Raw genomic sequence first — 24,825 nt, 5'->3', positions numbered from 1 at the left:
GTGTTGGTATATTAGGTGCTGAAGGTATAGCCCGAAGATATTCTGTCGAGCACCCAACAGTCTGAGCTCACCCACGACCAGGCCAACCAGAAGGGGCGGAAGCGGTTGAGGAAAGAGCAGGGAGGTGTATCCTGGGAAGTACTGGGACACCATGCTCGGGCGCATCCTCAAAACCCCTGTTTCTGGCTTCCTTGGCCTCTGGAAGAACCAGGATGGGAGGAAGAATGGGAAGACGAAGGGTGATGTCATTTAAATCCTTTGTCTCTCTCCTTTCTGTAGAAGATGGACTGGGGGGGCACTCCAGGACCTTGACAGAGGTGGCAGCGGATGGAAAGGCATTCTAGGCTGCTGAGGGGTGTGAAGGCCCAAGGAACGGAGGGTGGCATGAGAGTCTTTGAGGCTGTGGAGTTGTGTGTCTGTCAGCTCCAAAAACAGCTTTGCTCCCTCAAATGGCAGGTCCTGAAGGGTAGTCTGCATCTCCTCGGACAGCCCAGAGGACCGGAACCAGGAGCTGCGCCTCATGACTACCGTGGCCGCTGAGTCCATAGCTATCAGGCTATCTGGAACGTGCCTCTTGCCACCGCTTTGCCCTCATCCACCAAGACAGCGAACTCCTGGGCTTGGTCCTGTGGGAGGCCCTCCTTAAACCTGTTGATGGAGTCCCACAGGTTGAAGTTGTACCTGGCTAGCAAGGCCTGCTGGTTAAACACCCGAAATTGCAGGCTGGCTTTCCAATACATTTTCCATCCAAACAAGTCCAGAGTCTTGGAATCTTTATTTTTTGGCGTGCTGCTCGCCTGTCCGTTTTGTTGACAGAGGACACAACTGAGGATCCTGCTCGAGGGAGTGACAGGTACTCAAATCCCTTTGGGGGGACATAGTACTTCTCTTCCACCTTCTTGGAGGTAGGTGGGATGGAAGAAGGGATCTACCACACAGACTTGGCAATTTTAAGGATGCCTGGGTGGACAGCCACACGACCCAGGCCGAGGTGGAGGAGGGTATTAAATTAAAGAGGTCGGACTCCTCCACTAGCTCCTCGACCTTCAAGTCCAGGTTGGCAGCCAGCCACCCTTTTGAGGAGGATCTGGTGCTCCTTGAAGTCGTTGGGGGGATGGGCGGGCTGCTCGTTTGCGACAGGCCCGCCACCGCTTCATCCAGAGATGATGAAGGTGAGTGCACAGCAAGGGGAGGGGCGGCTTCCCCTTTCTCATCCGAGAACAAGCCCTTGGGCACTGGGCCCCGTTGTGTTGCCCTTGCATTGGATTCGGCACCATGCTCCGACGCAGGTGCTGGCTGCACCTGGGGCAGCTTGTCTGATGCGGCCTGGGAGGAATGGTGGGAGTACGGGACCAGCATAATAGGTACACCCCACGGGATCCAGTACTGCCAATGAGTGGGCCACTGCCACAGGAGCCACACGGTCCCACAGGCCGGTGGTGATTTGCCTTTTCTAGGCGAGGGGCTGAACTCCCCTTCAGGCTCAGACCATTGCCCTTCTGGTGATCAGGGCAGAGCTGTAAATGCCTGATTCTGCCAAATGACCTTGTCAGCGACCGGTAAGGAGAGGGCAAGGACCAGCGCCTGCCTGAAAAGGAGCCAGAGACCAGTGTCGTGACCAGGAACGATCCCACACTGGGGGGAGGGGAGGGGAAAAATTGATGCCTGGGAGACTGTCTAGGTGATGGTGATCTGCACCGTGGCACACTCTGGCAGGAGGCCCAACGATACCATGGGTACAGGGATCGGCACTGCGACTCAGGTGTCCCGTGCCTTGCAGGTGGAGACCTTGGCATCACGGACATGCGTCTTCTAACCTAGGACTGAGGCTGCAGTGCCAGGATCCGAGGCCACGGTGATGGGGACTGATGCCTGTGATCCGGGGACGCACTGCTACTTTAGGGAGTGATCCCATAACTGGTTAGCCTGGAGATGCTGGGGCCTTGGCCAGGTCCGTCGCCTGGCTTGGCGTCTACGGTGCCAGTTGCCTGCTTCCTCTTTGACCACTGGATCTGCTTCAGACACAGATGACCCTAGTAGGGGCTGGGACCCCCCTACCGCTCCCAGGAGTTGCAGGCAGGTCCCTGGCTGGAATAGGAGTTACAACCACAGCGGTACCCCTGAGCAACTCCGGGGTGGGCATGTAGCCTGAGACAGGTCCTTTGCCCAAAGCCCTCTTTTTCTTGGTGCCAGTGGGTCTGTCGACTTCGACCGCTGCTTGGGCACCAGGGAGGGGGAACGGTGTCGGGAAGGTGCCAGTGGTGCACTGCGCACCGATGCCGAGGTACCAGGTGTAGACTCCCATCAAGAGGGCTCCGAGATAGGATGAAGCGCAGCGTCCATGAGGAGAACTCTCAAGCAGATATCCTGCTCGTTCTGAGTTCAAGGGCAAAAGTTTTTGCAAATCCTGCACTTATCCTTTCTGTGGGACTCCCCCAAACACTTTAAATAGCTCCCACGGGGGTCATTAATGGGCATCAGCTGGCTGCACAATGAACATGACTTAAAGTCTGGGGAACAGGGCATGCTCCGCTCTGAGGCAAAGTCCCAGCCGGGACTCTATCTCCTAAACCACTCTAACACTAAACTTAAAGGTCTAACTAAGTACCCATCAATTAACAACAACGGAGACAGAACAATGGACCATAAGGACCACTAATGCTCTTGCGATGCAAGACAAGGCACTCTGACCAACCATCATAGTGGTAAGAAGGAACAGAGAGGACGTAGGGTTGACGTCACCTAATAGACCAATGCATGAGCGCGGCACTCGAGAGAGCTACAGCCAACCCTCCAGATATCACTAAAGCAAAAATCTTTGACGACTGTGCACGTGGGTGTGCACACACCTAGAATGGAATCGACACGAGCAAGCACTGGAAGAATGATTGTTTCTTTTCCCATCTCACTCAGAACCCTGAGTTCCTTTCCATTACGATCAAAGGGGTGTAACTCATAATCCCACATTACGCTAACAGCCATACAATCAGACTTTTAAAATTTAACTTCTGATCTTTGAAAGCAGACATAGAAATTTGGGGACTGTTTGCTCGCACTTGCTAAATCTTTCCAACCACTGGTGAGACCAGTACCCAGATAATTGCACAACGTTTTACTATATCTTATGGCAGAAGAGAGAATTCCTGCAGAAACAAGAATCCTACATTCCAGAATTTATCCCAGCTCTTCTCTCCCGAACAACTGTCTCATCAGAATGTCAGAGATCTTGGTCACATGGGACATACTGTCTCAACGCCCTCATTGGAGAAGACAAACATCATTTCAGATCCCCATTTAACTTATCTGTGCTGATCTGCTTTTACCCCACTGCTCCTGTAGCTCAGTATCAAATACTAAATTGATAAATTAAGATCCTCTAAACTGTAGTTCACTTTATTCCTTTACTATTTTTGTGGCATCCTTTCTGGTGGCTTTCATTTCACACGTAGGGCTCGCTGGATTTTGGGCTTTAGCTGGGCTATGGTTGAGATGTATTCGGCTGAAGCGTTGACACACACAACCCACTACACCACCAGTAAGAGATCTGAGGAGTGGCTAGATGGATTAGAAAGGAAAGCTCAGTTGGAGAGAGTACATATCTGCATGTTACCTAGATCCATTTCATATGTACATTATGCCTTAGATATTACAGCAGAGCCAGTGTCAGAATGATGAAAGAAAGGGAAGCAGAAGTTTGTTCATCGATCACCCTCTCTTGGATAAGATTTTATTTTTGGAGTTCTCGTTCACACCACCCTACAGATATGTGGCAAAAGTCTCTAGCTGCACATTCTTTCCATGTAGCTTTACAAGCAATAAACTCTCTCTATAAAAAATAAACACCCAACATGGCACCTTCAGTTTCCCCACAGCTTCCAGCTGTGCATTCTGGCTAACATGACCCCATGTCTCTCTTCCCCCTGGGAAGTAACCCACTCCTGTCTTAAGGTGTTGAGCCCAAATATGGTCAGCTGAATCCAATTTAGCCCCAGCTGGAAGAATCTCCATGAACTGACTCTGAACCCTGGCTAGAAATGACTACCCCAACCCTAGGTCACTGTTTGATTCAGCAGCGACCGCACAATCCCCTCAGGATCTGCATACCTCATCACTAGCTTCTTCTATAGCAGTGATCTTAAGGACAACTTTTAAAGTTCTGTGACATGGGCTGAATGACAGGTTGATGCAGACTAAGGAAGCAAGCTCTTCCTCAATCCTCTGGGCAACTTCTCAACTACAGTATGTTGAAGAGGCAGCCCAGCGGATGGGGCAAAAGAATGGCATACATAAATCCTAGGCTCTATTTCTGGATCTTCCATTGTCATATCATATGATATTGGGCAATTCACTCCTCTGTGACTTACTTTCCCCACCTGTAAAAATGGGGATAATGTTGCTTGCCCACCTTTGTACAGTACTGAGAGCTACTGCAGGACTATGTTGAAAGAACATTATTAAGATGTGAGCTAGAGGAAAGTAAAAAATAAATGCTCTTCGTATTGTTTAGCAAAATAAATAGTTATGAATTGAAACTTGAAAGCAGCACAGTCACATCATTATTGCTGATTTCTTTCTTGGGTAATTTTTCCACTTAGACAGAAATCAGACCCGATATTTTGCTTGGAAAACATTTCCGAAGTAGTTTGTATTAAACAGAAAACACTGCAATTCAATCCTGTTACAACCCCCACCATTTTCCCCTCGCAAGTATTATTTAAAGCAATATTAATGAAGTAATAAAATTGTAAAACAGAAAAAAAAAGATCACAATTTTAACAAATATCCCCCGCCTCCCAAAAGCTCATTTTCACCCTCATTTACACCCAAGTATCCTCACTGAAGTTAACAGGGTTACATGGCTGTAAGTAATTTGGCCCATTGCACCTAATCTTTTCAGATTTTTTTAAATGTCTCAAATATTAGTACCTCCTCGGACTCCTTTGAATGGATAGAAAAATGCTACGAGTAGATTCATAAGGACCGCAAGGTTAAACGAAATACTGCTCCAGAAGGACATGTTGCGAGAGCACCAGTACAATACAGGTTGAGCTGTGAAGGAAGAGAAAAACGTGAGTGTTTCAAAGACATCCGAGGCTTGTGGAAAGACAGCGCATGTCCATCAAAGCCCTGTTTATTGACACTTTGCAGAGAAGCATAAGTGCAACTGCAGTAAAAAAAACCACCACTTGTTCTGAAGTTTATTTGACTGGCCTTTCAGACAAAGGACCAAATGTTAAAACAGACACTAGCTTTAGGTATACAAATTACTTTAGCAGCAGCATGAGAAGGACTTCAAAGAATAGGTTGTCTCCAAGAAATCCTTGCACATAGAGAATTAGTTAAGTTTTCCCCCATTATAGTTTGCACTCACTAAATCCAAAACTCTCCAGGTGTTCAGGAGGGTGAACGTTCGTATGCATTAGCAAGGGTGAGAGTATTCTGGCTGCATCCCTCTTTGCTATGCAGTTCTAGCTGCTCTCATTTGCTGGCTTGCCTACACTAGACTTTCTACCATTCCTAAATGTTCCCTTCTAGTGCAGCAAGCTGGGTAGCAGCATCTGTAAGATTGTCTGTGTAGACTGGCTGTTGGCGTTTTAGTTACTGTCATCTAGCCCTGAATTAATGTACAAAATATAGGGTGTCCACTTACAGTAGGACAAAAGTTTAACCAAGATGTTAAATACATAATACAGCTTCATACCATACTAGCCATAACACCACGGTACCCCAGAGACATGAGACAGCAGCCAACTGGGCGTCTAATTTAGTACACTACTGTAGGCCAAGGATGCAAACACTTTCTCCCAGAAATGTAGCTACATAGTACTATGCTGGTAACTAAACAGCTGCACATTTAAAAGCTCTTATTTAAGAATGTGTACAAAACACTAAAAACAAACACCTCTCCCACCCAAAAAATAAAACAACCCCTAGTCCTAATTATAATAATCTCTACAGCCAGAATTAAGCAGCACAGACCAGAGCTAAAGGATTCATTTTCTGAAATGGTCATGGACCCATTAAAATGAAAAGGAGAGCACTCCGAGAAGCTATCTTGCAATAAATCCATCTGCATCAAATTAAAATCCCCTGGAATTTATCTACTGCAGGCATACTGCCTGGTGGTGGGTGCTCTGCAAAAGTCAGTAGTTCTTGCAATCTAAGAAAAATACTCTCATTAAAGATAAACATGTCAAGCATCCTCCTGCCAAAAAGGAAAAGTACATAGAGCTGTCATGGTGCAGTGAAAGGAAAGGAACTCACAGAAAAGTTGAGGAAATAGAGTTAAATGAAGCATAACTCATGAGTTACATATGAGGATAAATTATTGAATGCAAAGACCCAGAGTTTCACAACATCCATCTCTCCCTAAGCCCTAACAAATCATTCTCCCTCTTAACAGGTATTCTCAACGTTATTAAGAGGCTAAACATAGGTAAAAAAAATTATATAATCCCTCATTACACATTGAGCTGCAATGCACATAAAAGGCAAATGTGTTGATGAGCCGAATGCTAAGGAATGGCGAATACTAAGGTATACAGTCATCATAAAAATATCAAACTTCATTGCACCTAAACCTAGACACATGCAAGACCTCACTGAAATTATATGCATCAATGCTTTGGGTATATGATGCATTGTTCTCCATATTCTTTTTGTTTTTAATATGCTTTAAATGGAAGGCATTTGTGACCAGCTGGAAACCTGTTTGTGCAGAATTAAATTCAGTACAGAGGGTCCAAACAGAGCAACAAACACTACCTTGCACCTGCATTCAGGATGTGGCACAGGCCTTCTGCCCTGTGGAGAATCTCCCCCTGGTTTTGGTAGGCTTGCTTGAGTGTTCACTAAATCTAGAATGGGAGATGTGTAAAAAATGCTAATAACTTGCTATCTGACCATAGGGGGAAAACAGATGCTTTGCCATCAATGATTTTCAAATCTATTGCAAAGCTGAATGTACCATGAGCTAATGTCCTGTAGTACCAGCTCGTGTTGAGACACATCTTACTATTCCAGAAAGAGTAGAACACTGAGCAGTGCCTACCCTCCCTGGACCAAACCAGCACACCTACATTTAAGATGTATATGCAATTCTAAAAGATCCGAAGGCAGATCTAAAGTTTTCAGGCCCAGGGCTGGCTCCAGACACCAGCGCAGCAAGCAGGTGCTTGGGGCAGCCAAGGGGAAGGGGCAGTACGCCCAGCTCTTTGACGGCAATTTGGCGGCGGGTCCCTGGGTCCCTCTCGGAGGGAAGGACCTGCCACCGAAGTGCTGCCAAAGAAGAAAGCGGCGTGGTGGAGCTGCTGCTGAAGTGCTGACAATCGCGATCGCAGCTCCCTCCCTCTCCTGCCGCTTAGGGCAGCAAAAACCCTGGAGCTGGCCCTGCTCAGGCCATGTCTACACTTACTGGGATCGACGCTGCTGTGATCGATGTAGTGGGAGTCAAAAATTGACTGCACAGTGCTCTCTGGTTGACTCCAGTACTCCACCAGAATGAGAGAAGTAAGGTAAGTTGATGGGAGAGCATCTCCCGTCAATGCAGCGCAGTGTAGATACCACAGTAAGTCGACCTAAGCTACGTTGACTCCGGCTATGTTATTCACATAGCTGGAGTAGTGTAATTTAGCTCAACTTACCTCAGTAGCGTAGACAAGTTAATGAAACTCTTTAGTTGGAAACCTAGAGTTAAGTTTCAACCAGACAAGAAACAAAACACAACCAAACTTTATTTGGATTATGTCAATAAATATAGTTGACTACTTCCCCAAGTGTTCCATATTATGCATTGCTAACTACAGTATATGCAGAGCAGTGCATTTCTTGTATGATTCTTAAGTCATTTTGGGAAGATGCTTACGTCCTTTAGGGAAGTCTATCAAAAATATAAGGCTGTTGTTAATGTTGAAATAGCCAGCCACTCCATTTAGTATTCACCAGACAGGTCAAATCTATTTCAGGGGATCTGAATAAGTTTTAGACTGTATCTGATCCACACATAAAACTTTCATGTTTTCAAGTAATAGGATTATAGTTTATTTTTTATCTGTTAGAAAAATCACTTTTCTAAGTTTATCCCGGCAGCTGAAACCATATGTTCAGTTTTCATTAGTCCTTTAGGGCTTAAGATGCTCAACTTTCATTGACTCCATTGGGAGCTCTGCACATAAGTCTGAGGGCAAGTTCTGGCTGTTAATGTCAGGGAAAGTCTTGCAAAGCAATTGTTATCACATTAGTTTAACTGGTTTGGGTCTGTCTGGAGCTCCAGACAGACTGTGATCGTTTACAGTTGTACAACGTATTCTGCAAACAATTCCACTGCCTATGCAATTCTACATTTCCTATAGTAAGCATAGAGAGCAATGTATTTCATTTAGAGGAGCACTCTGGAGCACTGTAAGCAAGTGTATTAATAACTAGAGTCCAGAAGGGTAACATTTGACAACAGATACCACAGTTATTCCCAGCACATAGATAGGAAATAACCGCATTCTCTCTGATACTGACAAAGTGTCATTGTTGGCAAATGCTGATTTTTTAATGGTGACAACTGTACAAGAGCCTCAGACAGAAATGCATGTTTGTTTTAGATAATCCAAATAGAAATATTAGTTTAGAATTTTAAAATATTGAGGCAGAAAACAGATGATGTTCTAGTCTTGTATGAAAATCACATAGTAAAACTAACCTCAATGCAACTGTGAAATAGCTCTACTTGAGAATACTTTCTTTTCAATATTTTTTTTTAAACACTATCAAGTCGCAATATGTTACAGTGTAGAAGAGCTGAGTATTTTAAATACAGTTCAGTGTCAGTACCACACTGGGGAAAGATTTGCTATGAAATCAAGATTTAGTATTCTGAAGACCTTTATTATAAAACACAACTTTTCTTCAGCCTGAGACGTTAGTATTTCCAACCTACCTCTCAATTTCTTTTGCCAGTTCATTTCATTGAAGAGGTCTTCTGATCTTAAGAAGAAATCATTGATCTTACTGCCTTGTTCATCTCTTTCTGTGGTGTAGTATATCCGTAGTTTAGATTCCTTGGTGAGGAATTCGCATATACTTGGCACAGGGAAGACTATTTGCTCCATTGTACGGTCCAATCTAACAATCTAGACAATACAGATTTTTGAGTTTGCAGAGTTGTTTTTTGTGCATTGTTTCAAAATAATGAAATGTGGTAATATCAGATGCATTTTAAATGTACTGAAATTCTGCAATTTAAAAATCAAAACCATTGGATCAGTGGTTTATTAGAACATTATGACAGTAATTTACTGCTTACTTTACACTGACCTTGCATTACAATATCTTTTATACTCTTAACATGGCATTACTGTTCTAAGCTAGGATTTTTAGAAGATCTAAAGGAGCTAAGTACTCATCTCCTTTTAAATTTCAATGGAATTTGGGTGTTTAACTTAGTCACCATAGAAAATACCAACACACTCGCATTGTACAAGCAAAATCAACTCCTGTTTTATCTATAGGAGCTACTTTTGATTGCTGTTATCTTACATGTTACACAAGCTTCTAAAAATCACCCCATGACATCCAGTTAAGTTTTCAAAAACACTCCAGTTTGGCTTAATGTCTGTCAAATCTCATTTTGTAGGAAAAAAGTATTACAAATATGCTCTGACTTGGCCTATGGATTCAGTGATAGTATTGCCCAAAACATATTCTCTGGATTCAAGCTGCACTTCAATTTGCAAGTGGGCTTCTCTGTGGTTCTGCTATAAACTGAGCCAGAGTCGGGTATCCACTCAGACAGTTGAAAAATAGTTCCCCTGGAAGAGGCAGGAAAAAAGCCCTACACCCACATGAAAGACAGAATAATCCACACCTAGGCAGCTAGTTTAAGACAACCACCGGAACCAAAATGCACTTAACAGAGAAACTGTTTTTAAGGGGAGTCGTCCTCCCAGGAAAGTGATTCTTTGCATCCTTAGGAACACCCAATGCAGCATGAACTGGCATTCACTATTTCCTTCTTTACCTCAATCTGTGCTGTGTGCTTGGCATAGAACTCCAGAGCTTCGTCTCCTTCTATCTGACCTCCAGGCTTCAGCATGTTCTGCAGCTCTTTGTTATGACGAGCCAACTAAAATAAAGGAAGGCAAAGGGAGTGGAAGACACAAGATGTCTCTCTTTAACATTAACTTCTAATTTTTGGTGGAAGAAAGGAACAGTACAGAGTCAGGTGCTAAGAAGAGGGCAAAGCTGGCAGAAGGTTTGTTACATTTCAGCCAGGCACCATTTAGATCTATTTTGGGAGATAGAGTTTGACTAGAGGAGTTGGCTTGTTTGTTTGATATCCATGCTGTATTCCTCCCTTCACAAGTTCTCCACTATCCTGTCTGACTTGAGAAAGGTTCTTTGGGGATTCTGGTACAATCCACTCTTCCACACACGTTAGCTCTCAAGATGTGTGCAGGTAGGACTCTAATAATTCAAGTACCTAAAGGAAGGATGGTGGAAGATTTTGCTTCTACTAATAGTAGTGGCACTAATAGCAAGATGGTACTACACAGCTTTAAACTCAGACCATTTTAAAGGTGGCCGAATGGTGGTTTCATCTACTCACAGGCAATACTAACAAGAAATTCCTGCTGAACATATCCAATATACTATGAGCTCTTGCTTACTCCTTCTATGATCTTGTATTGGTATTTGGAAAGTACAACAGGATTAACAAATGTGTTTGGACCAGGCTCCAGTAGAGTGGATGGGGACAGACCAATACTGGATGGGACCACAGCAGAGACTAACCTGTGTAATATTTTAAAAGAAAACAACAAATTCAAGAACGTGGCCAAATTGTGCCACCAGTTCAGATAGCGGTGGCTGTGAACATTAGAAGCAGGGATGGCATTCCGTTGCCTGATTTAAATACTGTATCAGTGATGAGAATTTCATATGGGACATAAAACTAAAGCACTGGACATAAATGATAAATAAGTAAGACCTATTATCCCAGGGCCTTCAAGATCTTGAAACATGCTATTGGGAATGTCATCAGTAAGGACAAAGAAGCTGGCAATTCCCCATCATGAAAGAACGAAGTCCTTAGCTGCTCTTCTCATTATTATACACGGACAGAATTTCCATTTTTGAATGTGTTAGGGTAAAGATTAGGTTTGACTCCCATTGGGAATTATGGGGCTATAGAAAGAGAAGAAAAGGATACAGTGTTGAGTTCCACCATGCACCTCTTGAAGAAGAATTCTGTCCTAACTACAAAGACATCAGTTGGGAAATTAAAGCAAATCTTGAGAAAAACTAGGATTACTTACTAATCTTCACTCTTGTACACATTAGACATTGCCATTGCTATAAATGTAGTTATACCTGATGAGCTAGTATGTAAATGTTGTGCCCCACGTTCCTAGGAGATGCTGCAAGATCTTCACCATTCTCTCCATCCTCAAACTCTACCTCACCTTGCATATATGCCTTCTTTATCACTTCCACCTAGGAAGAAAAAGCAAGAAAGCCACAGGAATCTGAGATTTAATAACAACTCCGATATTAATGTTAAATTTTGCCACTAGCTCTCCATTCTGAACTCCCACAGAAGTCAATGGAAGCTTTAATGGGCTGCAGGTTGAAAACAAATAAAAGGCAGTTCTTTTTCACACAGCGCAAAGTCAACTTGTGGAACTCCTTGCCTGAGGAGGTTATGGAGGCTAGGACTATAACAGGGTTTAAATAACTATAACAGGGTCATAAATTCATGGAGGTTAAGTCCATTAATGGCTATTAGCCAGGATGGGTAAGGAATGGAGTCCCTAGCCTCTGTTTGTCAGAGGGTGGTGATGGACTGCAGGAGAGAGATCACTTCATCATTGCCTGTTGGGTTCACTCCCTCTGGGGCACCTGGCATTGGCCACTGTCGGTAGAAAGGATACTGGGCTGGATGGACCTTTGGTCTGACCCAGTATGGCCAAATACACATCTGATCACTCTGCGTGGCCATCAAGCATAAAGCAGGAAGCCAAGACTCATGAAGAGAAGACTGATGAACTCTACTTCGTATCCTTAGACCCTCTCAACCTCTGAAGGGTAAATTAACTGCTCTAAAGGAATTTTAGATCTCCCCCCATTTTCATGTAATATATTCCAGCTGGCATCTGCTGTCAATTTTTGCCTACATCAGATCCATTTGACTCAATGGAAGGAAAACCAAAGTAAAAACTGAAAAACTTTATCCTCAACTCACCCCCTGTCGCTCCTGGATAATACAGTGCTCACAGTATGTTGTGTTGTGCTCTGATCTAAAAGTTTCAACTGTACTTTGAATTTTCTGGCTTGTTTTTGTGTCTGTTAATATATAAACGGCCCTGGGAGATTGCTAGAGTTTACTGAGCAGCTTTTATATCATCATAAAATTGTAATTCTTTGACATTCTCTCAGTTAGATGGTTTACAGCAGTAAATTTCCTGGAATAAAAGATTCATATGGTCCTTCTCTTTCATTATACACTGGTGAAGCTATTGCTTTCTCTCCAGTAGTCAGTGTTGCCTCCTTAACCACTTCTGCTACTGGCAAACTACATGGGCCTGTGAACCAATAGCTATCCTTTCCATCAAATCCTGGAAAGCTCTTCCCAATTGCTAGTGACCCATGGCACAGACCACTTGTTACTGACCTACGGTACAAGATCTAAAGTTTGCCCTGTAATCTTAATCAACCACCTGCCACTACAATGGGTCCCTGCTATGCTTCCAAACTACTTTATGGATGTCTGATGCTTAGAAGTGGCATAAGGAACTTACCAGTTCTTTTGGTCTCATATTGTAAAGTATTCTCTCCGCGTTCTCGCTGTCATGCCTGCTCTCCATGATTGCCAACAGTAATTTGGAGGCATTGTTCTGGTGGAAGGAAAGTAGAAAAATGCCAGTCACTGTCAGGTGACAAAAAACTCAGCAAAAGACACCTGAACTCTAAAATAGAGTCCTTTGAGTCAAATAAGGTCAACAGCACCCATACGGCTAAAACCTGCCCAACACAGAATATTTACAGTACTCGCTATGATGAGAAGTCAAATGAACTCAGTAAAGCTTTTGGCTTCAGTTTCCTAATATTTTTAGAATTGCAGCGTTGTTTTCTTTTAAAGTGACTGTAGAATTAGTAGGTTTTACTAGTCATGAACACTGGGCTCGCATTTAGTCAAGATGCTGTAGGTCAGGGTTTCTCAAACTGGGGCCGCCGCTTGTGTAGGGAAAGCCCCTGGCGGGCCACGCTAGTTTGTTTACCTGTCCCGTCCACAGGGAAACAATGATATGGTTTGCTGCTCCAGGCCAATGGAGGCTGCTGGAAGCGGCGTGGGCCAAGGGACATACTGGCCGCCGCTTCCAGCAGCTCCCATTGGTCTGGTGCAGCGAACCATGGCCAGTGGGAGCCACGATCACGCCGCTTCCAGCAGCCCCATTGGTCTGGAGCAGTGAACCATGGCCAGTGGGAGCCACGCTCACGCCGCTTCCAGCAGCCCCATTGGTCTGGAGCAGTGAACCATGGCCAAGCGGCGGCCTTAGTTTGAGAAACACTGTTGTAGGTTAAGACAAAAGACAACCAGATTGAAGATTAGATCTACTTTACTGCTTTTTAACTGAAAATCATGCCAAGTGATACAGGGAGGAAATAAGAAAACACCACAAGGCATCAGACTACTTGAATATGAACAATAAGACTCAAGTCCATCACAGTTGATACTAAAAAAAACAACATTGCAATAAAGGTATTTAAATTTTAAAGAATGATGTAAACTGATTCTAAATTTCAAGTCTTTTTATTTAGAAGGAGGAGGAAATCCATGGTACCCATAATAATGCCATGAGTCCACAAAGAAAAGAACTAGAAATAGTATTATAAACGAGGGACCAGAAGTAAAACAGGAAATATTGCACAAACGTGTTGAAGTAGAGCTACTGTGTATCTATACCAGCTTTAAGGTAACTTCATAGCACATTCTGATCCAATAGGAGTTCTTAATTATTTCTGCATTAAGTCTGAACTGCCTATGAATGACACTGAATAATTCTTGATCATGAGTCTGTAAGTACCAATATAACTTGTGTCAATAGGAACAAAGCATTAGGAACCTAAATATGTAGCGGGGGGATGGCATTTTCCTTATACCTGTGGCAGTCTGACAGAACGTTAGTATGGTATTTATCAACAGTATTGTATTTTTAATATGGGAATTAGCTTAGGTTCTCTCGACTGGGAAAACATTTTTCAGATTTAGGGGGTTTATATTGGACATCGCACTGGTATTACTGCAAGAGTTAAACAAACATCTGTCTCTTAAAACTCATCTTTTATATTTTTTTCATTCAAAACCCCCTCTGGCTTCAACTATAGGCTCTTGCTTCATCCCATTGGCAACGTACAGCTCATTGTAAAGTATCCACTTGCCTTCAGTTCTAATACAAGGTCCATCCTCTTTTTCCCCAAAGGGTTGATGTCATTGAGAATTAATGCTGTGATGATATCAATACCATTGGATTCATGAGTAGCAATGCAGTTCTGTGAAGAGAAAATCATCATTGTAAACCACAGCAAAAAGTAACCCAGCTAAACAACAATTTTAAACTGAGTTTACCCAACTATCCCTAACCAAAGAAAAGAGTCACCTTTTTCTCATCTCCCCTCAGACAGGTCAGATGGATGAATGGAATTTTTCAATTCAGTAAATGGTTCAATATAAAAGGTTAAAAATATCTGGCTTCAAATGTGACTACGATCATCTGTGTGATGACCTACCAATGATGACTGGGCTGAGAGAAGCCCTGCAGCATAGCACCTGATGAACTAACAGCCAGCAAGCACACTTTGGCATGAACACAGAGCTTACTGCTAAGGGAGAATACACAGTTTTAATAAAGGTATGGGAGATTTATTTTTAAAACCCCCATGTGCCAAGTTCTTTTCAAACAGCTAATATATGTTTGCATAATTTCTAGGCTTGGTGTTAAAATGTTGTGCATCTTACTCATACAAATTTTTAAACTTGGCAACCTGCTTGCTGGGTTCACAATTTTGAATCTGTTTTGGTGTTTATTTCCAGTTGCAAAGATGTACAAAGATAATTCCACCTAATCTGCAGCCTGTTCTGCAGAGATATATTTTCCTATTATGATTAACTTACATGTAGAGCTCCATGAATGCTTTCCCATAGCTGCAATTTTGTTTTATTGTTGAATTATCCCTCAGTATGTTTTGTTTAGCTTTACTGTGAATTACATTTACATGCACAAAAATGATACAGTATATTATTAAAGTGAAAGCCTTCCACTTAATCATGGTCAATTCTGCTTCTATTTTTAATGGCCCTTTACATATGTTAATGAAAAGAGAATAAGTAGTATCTGGTAGTACTGAACAAAAGCATATTCATTAAACTACCCCCTGCTATGCTCTCAGCATAGCTGCAAATATCCATCATGGCATGGTGTATTATTTTAATAGCATACAGTGCACAGGTTTCCTTGAAGGAAAATATTTAAAAGGCCATATTTCTTTCCTATACAGTTTGAGATGGCATATACATCCTGATGGATCATTCTGCACTGTGCAGACAAGAGGCTTCGATAAGATTTAAATTGGAAAAGGAAACAGACATCCACATTTGTATAGACAGATCTTGTTTTCTAAGCTGTTGAATCCACAGCTGGACAACTGGTCTGGTATAATGTGACACCCTGCACTGTACGTTTTGTTGGCAATGTGTATTTAATAAGCACTAGTTGTTAGTGCATACTACAGAGCTGCTGGGAGTTGAAATATTTTGCCTTCCCTGGCTGACACAGTCAGCATCCACTTACAGCAGCTATCCATTTAGCATGGATAAATCCAGACATTTACCCCTTTATCCTGTTCACTGAAACTGTTAACAAGAACTGTGTTTAGATCAGGGTGAGGGACAGGGCTGCTTTGTAGCTTGGTTTTAAAAAACAGTTGTATCATATATAAGGATGTTGATATCCAGATGGTAAACTGGAGTAGCAGAGCTATGAGATATATTTATCATTCACTTTTGACTAAGTCACCTATCCTCTGCCCACTAACATGTGCCCCGGAACGCATGTTATTATCTCTGTCCCTAAGCAGCTTCGAACACCTGCTATTTAAGCAAACAAAATCAAGCTACCAGAGAAATCTTTCCTCCTCCTCCTTCACTCAAAATTATCTTAATTCAGAGGTATCGGATGAGCAAGGTTTGGGCCTGGGTCATGATTTTTTTTTTTAATTGTGATGGGATGACTGGCATAACTCACTTATGGCTTCACCGCTCATATACAATGAGACCATTTAAAACCTCTACACCATACCACAGTTATATCATATTCCTGATTTACTGTTGTTCCCTGTCCATAAGATACTGGTATTAGTCAGTACCATGTTTAAACATTCTTTTAACACAGTTTCACAGAGTTTAGAGAGGGCTTCACTTAACACCCTGCCAGATGCTTGTCTAGAGCTTTACCTCATCTATTACCTGTGTATATGTAATGCGAGTATAATGAGCCCATGTGTCAGTGAGGAAGAACCTAGGACACACATAAGCCATTAGACAGCAGTATAGTAGTAGCAAGCACTTCTCTTCAGCCAATAGAGTGGGACATAGCACAGTTAGGCAGCTTGTCACACACATCTCCTGTCACAGAACACCTCTGAAGTCCACAGGAGTTCAAATCCTCAAATGGTTACTATTTCCACAACAACTCTACTGCTCATCAGTGGGGATAAACCCAGGACTTGTAGCAACAAAGCACAAGCCTCTCCCCCACTTGTACTGGGGGCTGGGGGGACACCAGCTTTCTTTTCCCACAATCTGTGATAGGCGTTTGCTACATCAGCAGCTTGGCTAGATTCAGGTTGCCCAGTTTGCCTAAATATCCTATATAAGGCAACACAAACCCTAATCTACTACAAGGATGCTGAGTTTTATTTTTATTTTATTCCTAGGGAGGAGGAGAAGACAGTGAGCCCTGTACATAGAGAAATAAATCTTGATAAGATCATACAGTTAAATATCACCATGGTCAGGAGAACAATATGAATGGCATCACAATGGAATTTATAGCCGATGTAATGGATTTGGGGGGGGCCTACATGCAGCAGCATGAACATCAGATGCGTGTGGAGGATGGGTCATTCTTTCTACGGCTGTGGCCACATTACCTGGTTTTCATGGCATGGTCCCTGACAGTACTCGGTCAAACTTTCCAGTGTCTGGTTGATCAGTGCTACGTTTTTCTCATTTATATACAGACCAAGAAGCCCAAGTCCTCCAGTCGTGCTTCCACAGATACAGTCCAGAAACTGCAGTGTCTCACACACCAAGTTATAGTTAGTTTTGTTATTTTGACAGCGTAGGAAGTTCTGTAGTTAAGTGTCAAAGACAAACAACAACACAGAAAATGAACTTTAGAATGTAATATTTGACTAGATTCATTGGATTTAAGTTTACACTTTGTGATGTCAATGTTAATTTTTAGTATGGTTGCATAACAGAAATGCTTCGGGAAAATTTTTTTTTATGATTTAAAGAAAGCTTTATTTCTTGTACAATTGTTGTAAAACTTCTTTCACTTTCTTTGAATGCACTGTTCTTGCTCACTCTCTCTCTCATGGCCTGCTGGCAACAGAGCAATGTGTGTTATGTCCTAGAAGAGAATGCAGAATGTGGGATACACTTGATTATATGGACCATACAGATCTAAGAAAACTGGCATTCATATTTCCCCCCAACAATCAGAGAAGAATGTCTCTCCATATAAAAGACCTTCCACTGGAGTGGAGAGAAAGCAATTCTCTAGTTCTGGGTTTCATATCACCATATGCAAGTGTCAAAGAGACACCTGACTGCATCTCCTGGAGAAAGGTAACTTCAAATATAATTTTCTCAGTTCCACTTCTTCCAGAGTAATTATAGCTTGAAACTGTTGATTAGGAACAGTTCTTGCAATAACAAGTCACATTTAAGAGCATGGGTTAAATATGCTTGATCTTCTATGTATTCCAAGGCTTCCCCCTTGGAAATACTTGACTGAAGAGGACCAATTACTGAAAAATAAATTTCCCAGTTACTCACTACTATTTGTCAGTACATTCCCAGTGGCATTGTGTAAAGAGGAACTGACAACCCCACTGTTTTTTCCTAGAAGTTTCAGCATGACACTTCCCATCTAGTCTGCTTCTAATGAGTTATACAAAATTTGACTTCAAAGGCCAATCTCCACACATCCCGCCCTCCCTCCCAAAAATAAAAAAATAGGTATTAGAGGAACAGAATGTATTGGACTTTGGAACAGGCAAGGCCTCTTTCCTACAAGTTTGCAGAGCACCGTTGCTAACTGACTGCTTCTAGGGATTGTTCAATGACTTTTTTCTTTTTAAGGCAAAGAGACTGAGATGTTGCCAGATTCAACAGAAGGCTAAACTAAAAAGGCAAGCACTGTAGATAAATGAGGATTAAAAGTGACAATGATTCAGTGTATTCACCTGATTGCTCACTTAATATCTTGACTTTTGATTAGTTTTCCAGGCAGTGAAAAAAGGTTGGAGGCTACAGAGATCAGAGCTTCCAAAAAAAGCTCTGAAACAAATACTTCCACTGGCAGAAAACTCTCTCAGTGGAAAGGGATTTAAACCTTCCATTTTGTAGAAGCTGGATTATTAATAGCATTAGAATGTCTCTACAGGATTTTTAGCCCAGAGACAGCAAGAGTAATAGGAACAAAAGAGAAAACAATATATGATTATATAGGTTGAATGCAAACTTATGGAAGACTAAACTCCTATGGCCATAGTGGAATATTGCCTGGTCAAGAAATCTCAGTCAATCTATAGGCCAATGTCTTCAACCTAGGAGCTAAAATAGGTGTCAGAATACAAGAAGTGGGGGACACAACTCTTGGGTTAGCAAAGATGTCAACAGTAACTGTCAGATGGTAAGGATGAGACGGGGACCTCCACCCCCCAAAATCTTCTTGTTAGGCTACCTGAAGATATGGACAGCAAAGAGCTGGTCTTCTTCAGAGACATAGATCCAAACCACCTTAAAAAGTTACTCATTAGCAGTGGTTCTCAAACTTTTGTACTGGTGACCACTTTCACACAGCAAGCCTCTGAGTGTGACCCCCGTTAAATATATAAACAAGTGTTTTTAATTTGTAACACCATTATAAATGATGGAGGCAAAGCGGGGTTTGGGATGGAGGCTGACAGCTCACGATCCCTGAGGGGTCCCGACCCCGAGCTTGAGAACCCCTGCTCATGAAGGAGAAGCCAAAGGCAAAAATAATTAGCTCCCACAATTACTGATGCCAGCAGGGAATGCTGCAAGCCATGCAGAAGATGGGCACCTTTAAATATTAGAAGAGGGAATTTCTGTGTTCCTTTGGGAATTCAACAGGAACAGGACCTTGTTTTTTTCCAGCTCACCCCTCATCACTCCTCTCCCAGAACTAACCATTGAAGGTTTACCTAGGTCTACAACTGGATGCTTAGACTGAATTGATTTTATTACACATTTTATGCAGTATCATATACACCAGTTTTGGAACGGATATCTACATAGTGATGAGTAGTCGCAATATGGATTGGCTAAGCTGTATCTGTATGGAATTGCCTCCAAACGTCTCATAAATGTATACCAGGATGTCAGAGATCTTGTTTGTAAATATAGACCTCTTAATCAAGATGAGCCCTGACCTGGAGAAAGTATTAACAGTAAAAAAGCCAAGTTCAGCTATTTTCAGAGTATTGCGTTGAGAATTATTCCCTCCGAGCTAGGATGAATAAAGCCTGTTGCACACTGAAGGCTTGGAAGGCACCATATAAAAAGAAAAGTTTTGAAGCTTCCAAATTTAGGGGAATATCCAGGATGTTTATGTACACACATAGCATCTGATCTCTGAAGGACAAACTTCATAATGGGAAAATACAGAAGGAAAAAGACTATTCCTAGGAAAGACACCTTTTCAAATGATCAGAGTCTTCTCTGCTAGCAATCAGATATGACAGTCGCAGTTCTTCATATGATACATACGACCGCTTTCAATCTATCAAATAAAAGTTAATCCTAATATACATCTACTGCTTAAAGAATGAAATAGCTGAAGTGCCTCTGTGATAAATGAAGGGGTTGGGTAGCTCCCTTTTATGGACCCACCCAGCCAGTTATCTATAAAATCCATCTTGGTAGCTGTTCTCTACTTGCTTTACCTGTAAAGGGTTAAAAAGTCTAACTGCATGCATATGTAAAAGGAAGTGAGTGGGCACCTGACCAAATGAGCCAATGGGAAGGCTAGAACTTTTTAAAATTGAAACAAGACTCCCCTTTTGTCTGTCTGTGGTTGTTCTTCCGGAGATGAGTGATAGGGCTGGAACTATGCTGTAAGAGCTGATGCCAGGTATGGAAAAATCATCAAATCGTAGCCAGAAACTCCTCATTTGAAACCTCAGATATGTAAATAGATTAGAAAATGTTTAGGAAGACGGGATTAGGTTTCTCTCTTATTTCTTTATGGCTTGTGGACTGCACAGAAGCGAGGGATTCTTCCCTCTCCTTAATGGGCCACCACTGCTGGTGATCTTCACTTTTGAGAGTGTGACCATTTCTTTTGTTTATAGTCAGAAGTTCCCTGAATGATGTTTTGTTTATATTGTCACTGTGTTCATTTTATGCAAGTAATTATAAGTATCAGTTTTATGCAGGATGAGAAAATATAGAAAGACATATGAAGGAAATTCCATTGACTTCCACCTCCTCTCCATAATGCATAATACAGGCCATGATAATTGTAACCAGCATGTTATATAACCTTTCAATAAAGAATCCTTGCCAAAAAGAAAGGGTGTGTGTGTGTGATGGGATGGCTTGATAGAGGACACTTCCAATATAGGGATAGGGGAAACAGTTAAAACATCTTTACATTTTCAACTTCAGCACAAATATACAAATTAACAGTTGCACAGGATACAGCAGGGACTCCTCACTGCTGAGCTACCCTTACAATAAAATTGAAAGATACAGTCTTGATCTTGAGCCAAAGACAGATTACAGCCTGCCTCCAGTCAGCTCAGCAATTCAAAGCTATTCCAACTTTGTTTAAATGGCAGAGCTCTTACCATGAGCTCAGTGATATACCAAAAAGAACTGGTCTAATTGGAAATCCAGAGTAAATCTTAGAAGTGTGTCAATAACTTTTGAGTGTAGAAAGAAAAATAGAGAGAAATGAGAAGTAATCCATAGCATGTCACAGGCAACCAAGTCCTGCGGGGTCCTAAATGGATAGCAAGGCCATGTTAAATATATAGTTAATTAATAGTTCCTCCCTCATTGTTGTGAATGGAACACTACAGATGCACCTTCAAGAACGTACAAGTGGAAGAGACTAAATATGGACAATCTGGTACAATCTGCAATTTTATTTCACAAACCATGAGTAGACTGATAAGTGACTGAGCAGCGATGGGATCCCATAGATCATTTTGTAAGGGTTTCCTCCTAATTTGAAGAACACACTCTTCTACAGATCCTTACAGCAATGCATTTTCTTAGGTCACAAAGGATAACAGCAGCAGCAATGACCTGCAAGTTCCTACATTTGCTCATCGTCAACCCACTCACTTGTTAAGACTTGTAAAATGTTTGGTAGATACCTGCTGGATGTAAAGTTGTAAGTATTAAAACTCAAAGGCCCCATATAAATTGATTTATGCCAACTGGAGGACACATGAAAGCCTTGTTACTATTCCTGTAAAGAGCCAACCAGTTGGCAATATTAGTAGGGAGTCATGTTATGGCATTCTGTCAATATTCTATATCTGTGACAGTTCTGAAAGCAAGACCAGCATAAACTACCCCCTTGGGACCCTGGAAGAAAGGGGAGTATTGGGGCAACTAAGTAGTAATAGGATGATATTTGAAATAGTGCTTTTCTCACCTGTAATTTAATTCCCTCTCCTGTAGCAGAATGCAACTACCTGCTGCTCATGGAATTCAATTTTCGGCATGGTGAGCAATGCAGGCAGCACCATCCAAAGTTTCTGCATTGGCTCACACTCAATTTCTCTTCTATAGCTTTCAGTGCCTAGTGGAAGACTGTAGCACAAAAGAGATCCTGTGTGTGGGCTAGATTATTACCCCATAAAACTGCCACTCTACTTATCCCCAAGGCTGCTAAAGGTAAGGAAATTGTTTTCCAAGACAAAAAAATGGAGTAGACTGGGGAAAAAAAAAATAAAGGAACAGGCTGGTTTATGTAGCCACCATAACTACAAAACGTTCTAGGATAGCAGATCACATCATAGGAATATTAACAAAACCGATTTGATTTAAAATATTGCCAGCAACCAGGCATTCAATTTCAATGGAATTGATTTGGCAGGTCTAAAACACACCCGTGCAAGATTTTACAGTTCTAGAATAGAGAACAATAAAAATGCAATCAAGGCAATTATTCATCCTTTATGAAGACAATTAGTATATACTATATCCTGACTTACATTCAATTCTAAGCCACCAGCTGTAGCAATGCTGAACAAGAATCATGTTAATTACAGTCAATCTGTAAACAAGAACCGTATCTCTGTAGGACTAGATGCACTAGATAAGATTCCTAACATACACATTTCAGACCCATTCCAGCAAATTACTCAATCACATGATGAACTTTAAGCATGTGAATAATTCCACTGAAGTCAATGAGATTACTCAAATGCTGAAAATTAAGCACATGCTTGAGTAATTTGCTGGTTCGGAGTTTTAACAGTCTAATTCCTCTCCCGGATGCACATCTCCCCATTACATTTCTCCCGCCTCTCAAACAAAAAGACCAATAAACTCTGACCTAGAATCACTGCTTGCTCTGTTTAAATACATATTCTAAATTTTACATGAGATGTTTATTTTTGGACCCAATTTCAAGACTGCTTTTCCTTAAACCAGTGAATGTTGGACACTAAGGGTTGGGGACAGGAAAGAGCCAGGGAGAGAAGAGAAAGTGCCTTCACGCCATATATGGCGGCCATAGACAGACTTCATTTCAGCACAGTTTTTGTCAAGCAACTCACAAAACATCCTGTTCATTGGGATTTGAAAGAGATGAGGGCATGCATGGCTCTCTTAGGTCAACTGAGGCTGTACTGGGAAAGTGGTACAGATTAGAGAGGCTGATGTGATAGAATGACTTAACTCTACATGCATATCTGCCTATGGTACCTGTAGATCCCGGTTGTGGTTTTCACAGAGTAGCTGTAAGAAACGGAGAATGGGCTGCATTATTGTAATCACAGCGCTCATCTCCAAGTCATCTTTGTTCTTGTCTGGTGCAGACTGTGGTCCATCCACAGCTGAATAATGGTCATCAGGATCAGCTTCCCTCCTGTATGTATTATAAGCCTTTCTTGTAGCAGCAGAGGCCTCTAGCAACTGATCCCGGACTTCCTCTGTAATTTGTGTTGTGGGCTCTTTCACTAGAATACATGAGAATGGAACACATGAAAGACCTTCCATCTGGTAATCTGAACAAAAGGATTAGGGAAAAAAAAAATCTATTCACACATTTCCTTATCAAGTTTCACATGCAGACCAGCTAATCACTTTCATAACCTTTTCAACACGTATGTTTAGTACAATGAAAGAGGCTGGGTTTAGGATGATAGCATGTTACCCTTTTCAACAAATCACAGTAAAGTTTTTAATCCTTATATTAACCTAGTAGGGAACAGATCACAGGCACATAACACCATCAGGAGTTTTAGAAGAAGACCTGTTGTGTAAGTAGCTATTTCTCCAGTCCTGGGTTACTTTTAGAAAGTCACTGACTATAACCTACAGTCCAGGGTCATCACTATCGATCAGATTTAGGCAGCATCTCAGGCTAGACAAGTTGGAAGAGTCCCATCTCAAATATATTTAATCATTTCAATAGTATAATCTCACAAATGGATGGAGAGAGAATGCTGCTCTTGAAATCCCAGGGCAGGATACCACTGATCTCTTAACTTTGCTCTGTGGATCACAGCATTACTGCATCAATCACAAGGAATTAAATAAATACAGTGCCTTGCTCCCATGTCACTTTTCAAAGCAAAGAATCGGAAATTTACCTCTTTTCCTAACTGGTGCATCTCTGTCTGAGTCCTCATCTTTCTTTTTATTTCCCAAGTCACTGGTGTTTACTGTGACTGTAGCCTTGATTTCTTGTTGTGCCACCTTCATGCGGTCATAGAAAACCTTAAAGAACTTTTCAGATTTCTTATCTTCTGTTAGTCGGCAGAAAAACGAATGCTACCAAAGAAATGGAACAAGTATATATTTCATACAGAGGCTTGAGTCAAGAAATTATTTCACCTGCCTTTATATCCAGTGCACTATGGATTGACAGACTAAAAATGTAATTAGCTTTTAGCACAGACAGAACTCTAAAGGAACGAAGATTAGAGTCCAAAAATGTGTCTCAGTTACATTAGCTTTGTTATTAGTATTTCCAAATATACTTTTAAAGAAGGTAGAGCAATTGGTCATGTTATCCCCAGTACATTTATATGGTACACTTCTCCTTGTACCTTCCAGGTAAGCACAACGGAATATCTTTATACATATTTGGATCTCAGCTCAACAAAGCCAAACATTAGCAATGAAATATACAGATAACACTGTCCTTCCTGCTCTCCCTGTTGAGTCAAAATGATCGTGGCTCATAGGTTTAACATTCAACACTAACCTCAGATCCCTGAAATGTACAAACAGGACAAAGGTTGTTTCTTTTTCCCCCTCAATTTGGAATTTCTGTG

At 41.8% G+C, this 24,825-nt stretch overlaps 1 protein-coding gene across 6 annotated transcripts in view; it reads right to left on the bottom strand.

The window, feature by feature from the left end:
• ITPR1 (inositol 1,4,5-trisphosphate receptor type 1) overlaps positions 1–24,825 on the bottom strand; it is a 231,969-nt gene that overhangs the window by 5,415 nt on the left and 201,729 nt on the right. For all 6 annotated transcript variants that reach the window (XM_050957223.1, XM_050957224.1, XM_050957225.1 and 3 more), the window contains 9 exons: positions 24,139–24,319; positions 23,249–23,502; positions 17,200–17,400; positions 14,431–14,541; positions 12,789–12,884; positions 11,362–11,484; positions 10,010–10,114; positions 8,930–9,122; positions 4,927–5,049 (listed from right to left, as the gene is read on the bottom strand). In XM_050957223.1, the coding sequence (XP_050813180.1) occupies positions 4,927–5,049; positions 8,930–9,122; positions 10,010–10,114; positions 11,362–11,484; positions 12,789–12,884; positions 14,431–14,541; positions 17,200–17,400; positions 23,249–23,502; positions 24,139–24,319 (1,387 nt within the window). The remainder of the gene's footprint in view (positions 1–4,926; positions 5,050–8,929; positions 9,123–10,009; positions 10,115–11,361; positions 11,485–12,788; positions 12,885–14,430; positions 14,542–17,199; positions 17,401–23,248; positions 23,503–24,138; positions 24,320–24,825) is intronic.

Source organism: Gopherus flavomarginatus, chromosome 6, assembly GCF_025201925.1.
Source record: "Gopherus flavomarginatus isolate rGopFla2 chromosome 6, rGopFla2.mat.asm, whole genome shotgun sequence".
NCBI classification, from domain to species: Eukaryota; Metazoa; Chordata; order Testudines; family Testudinidae; genus Gopherus; species Gopherus flavomarginatus.
This window is presented reverse-complemented; position numbering and strand designations above follow the sequence as displayed.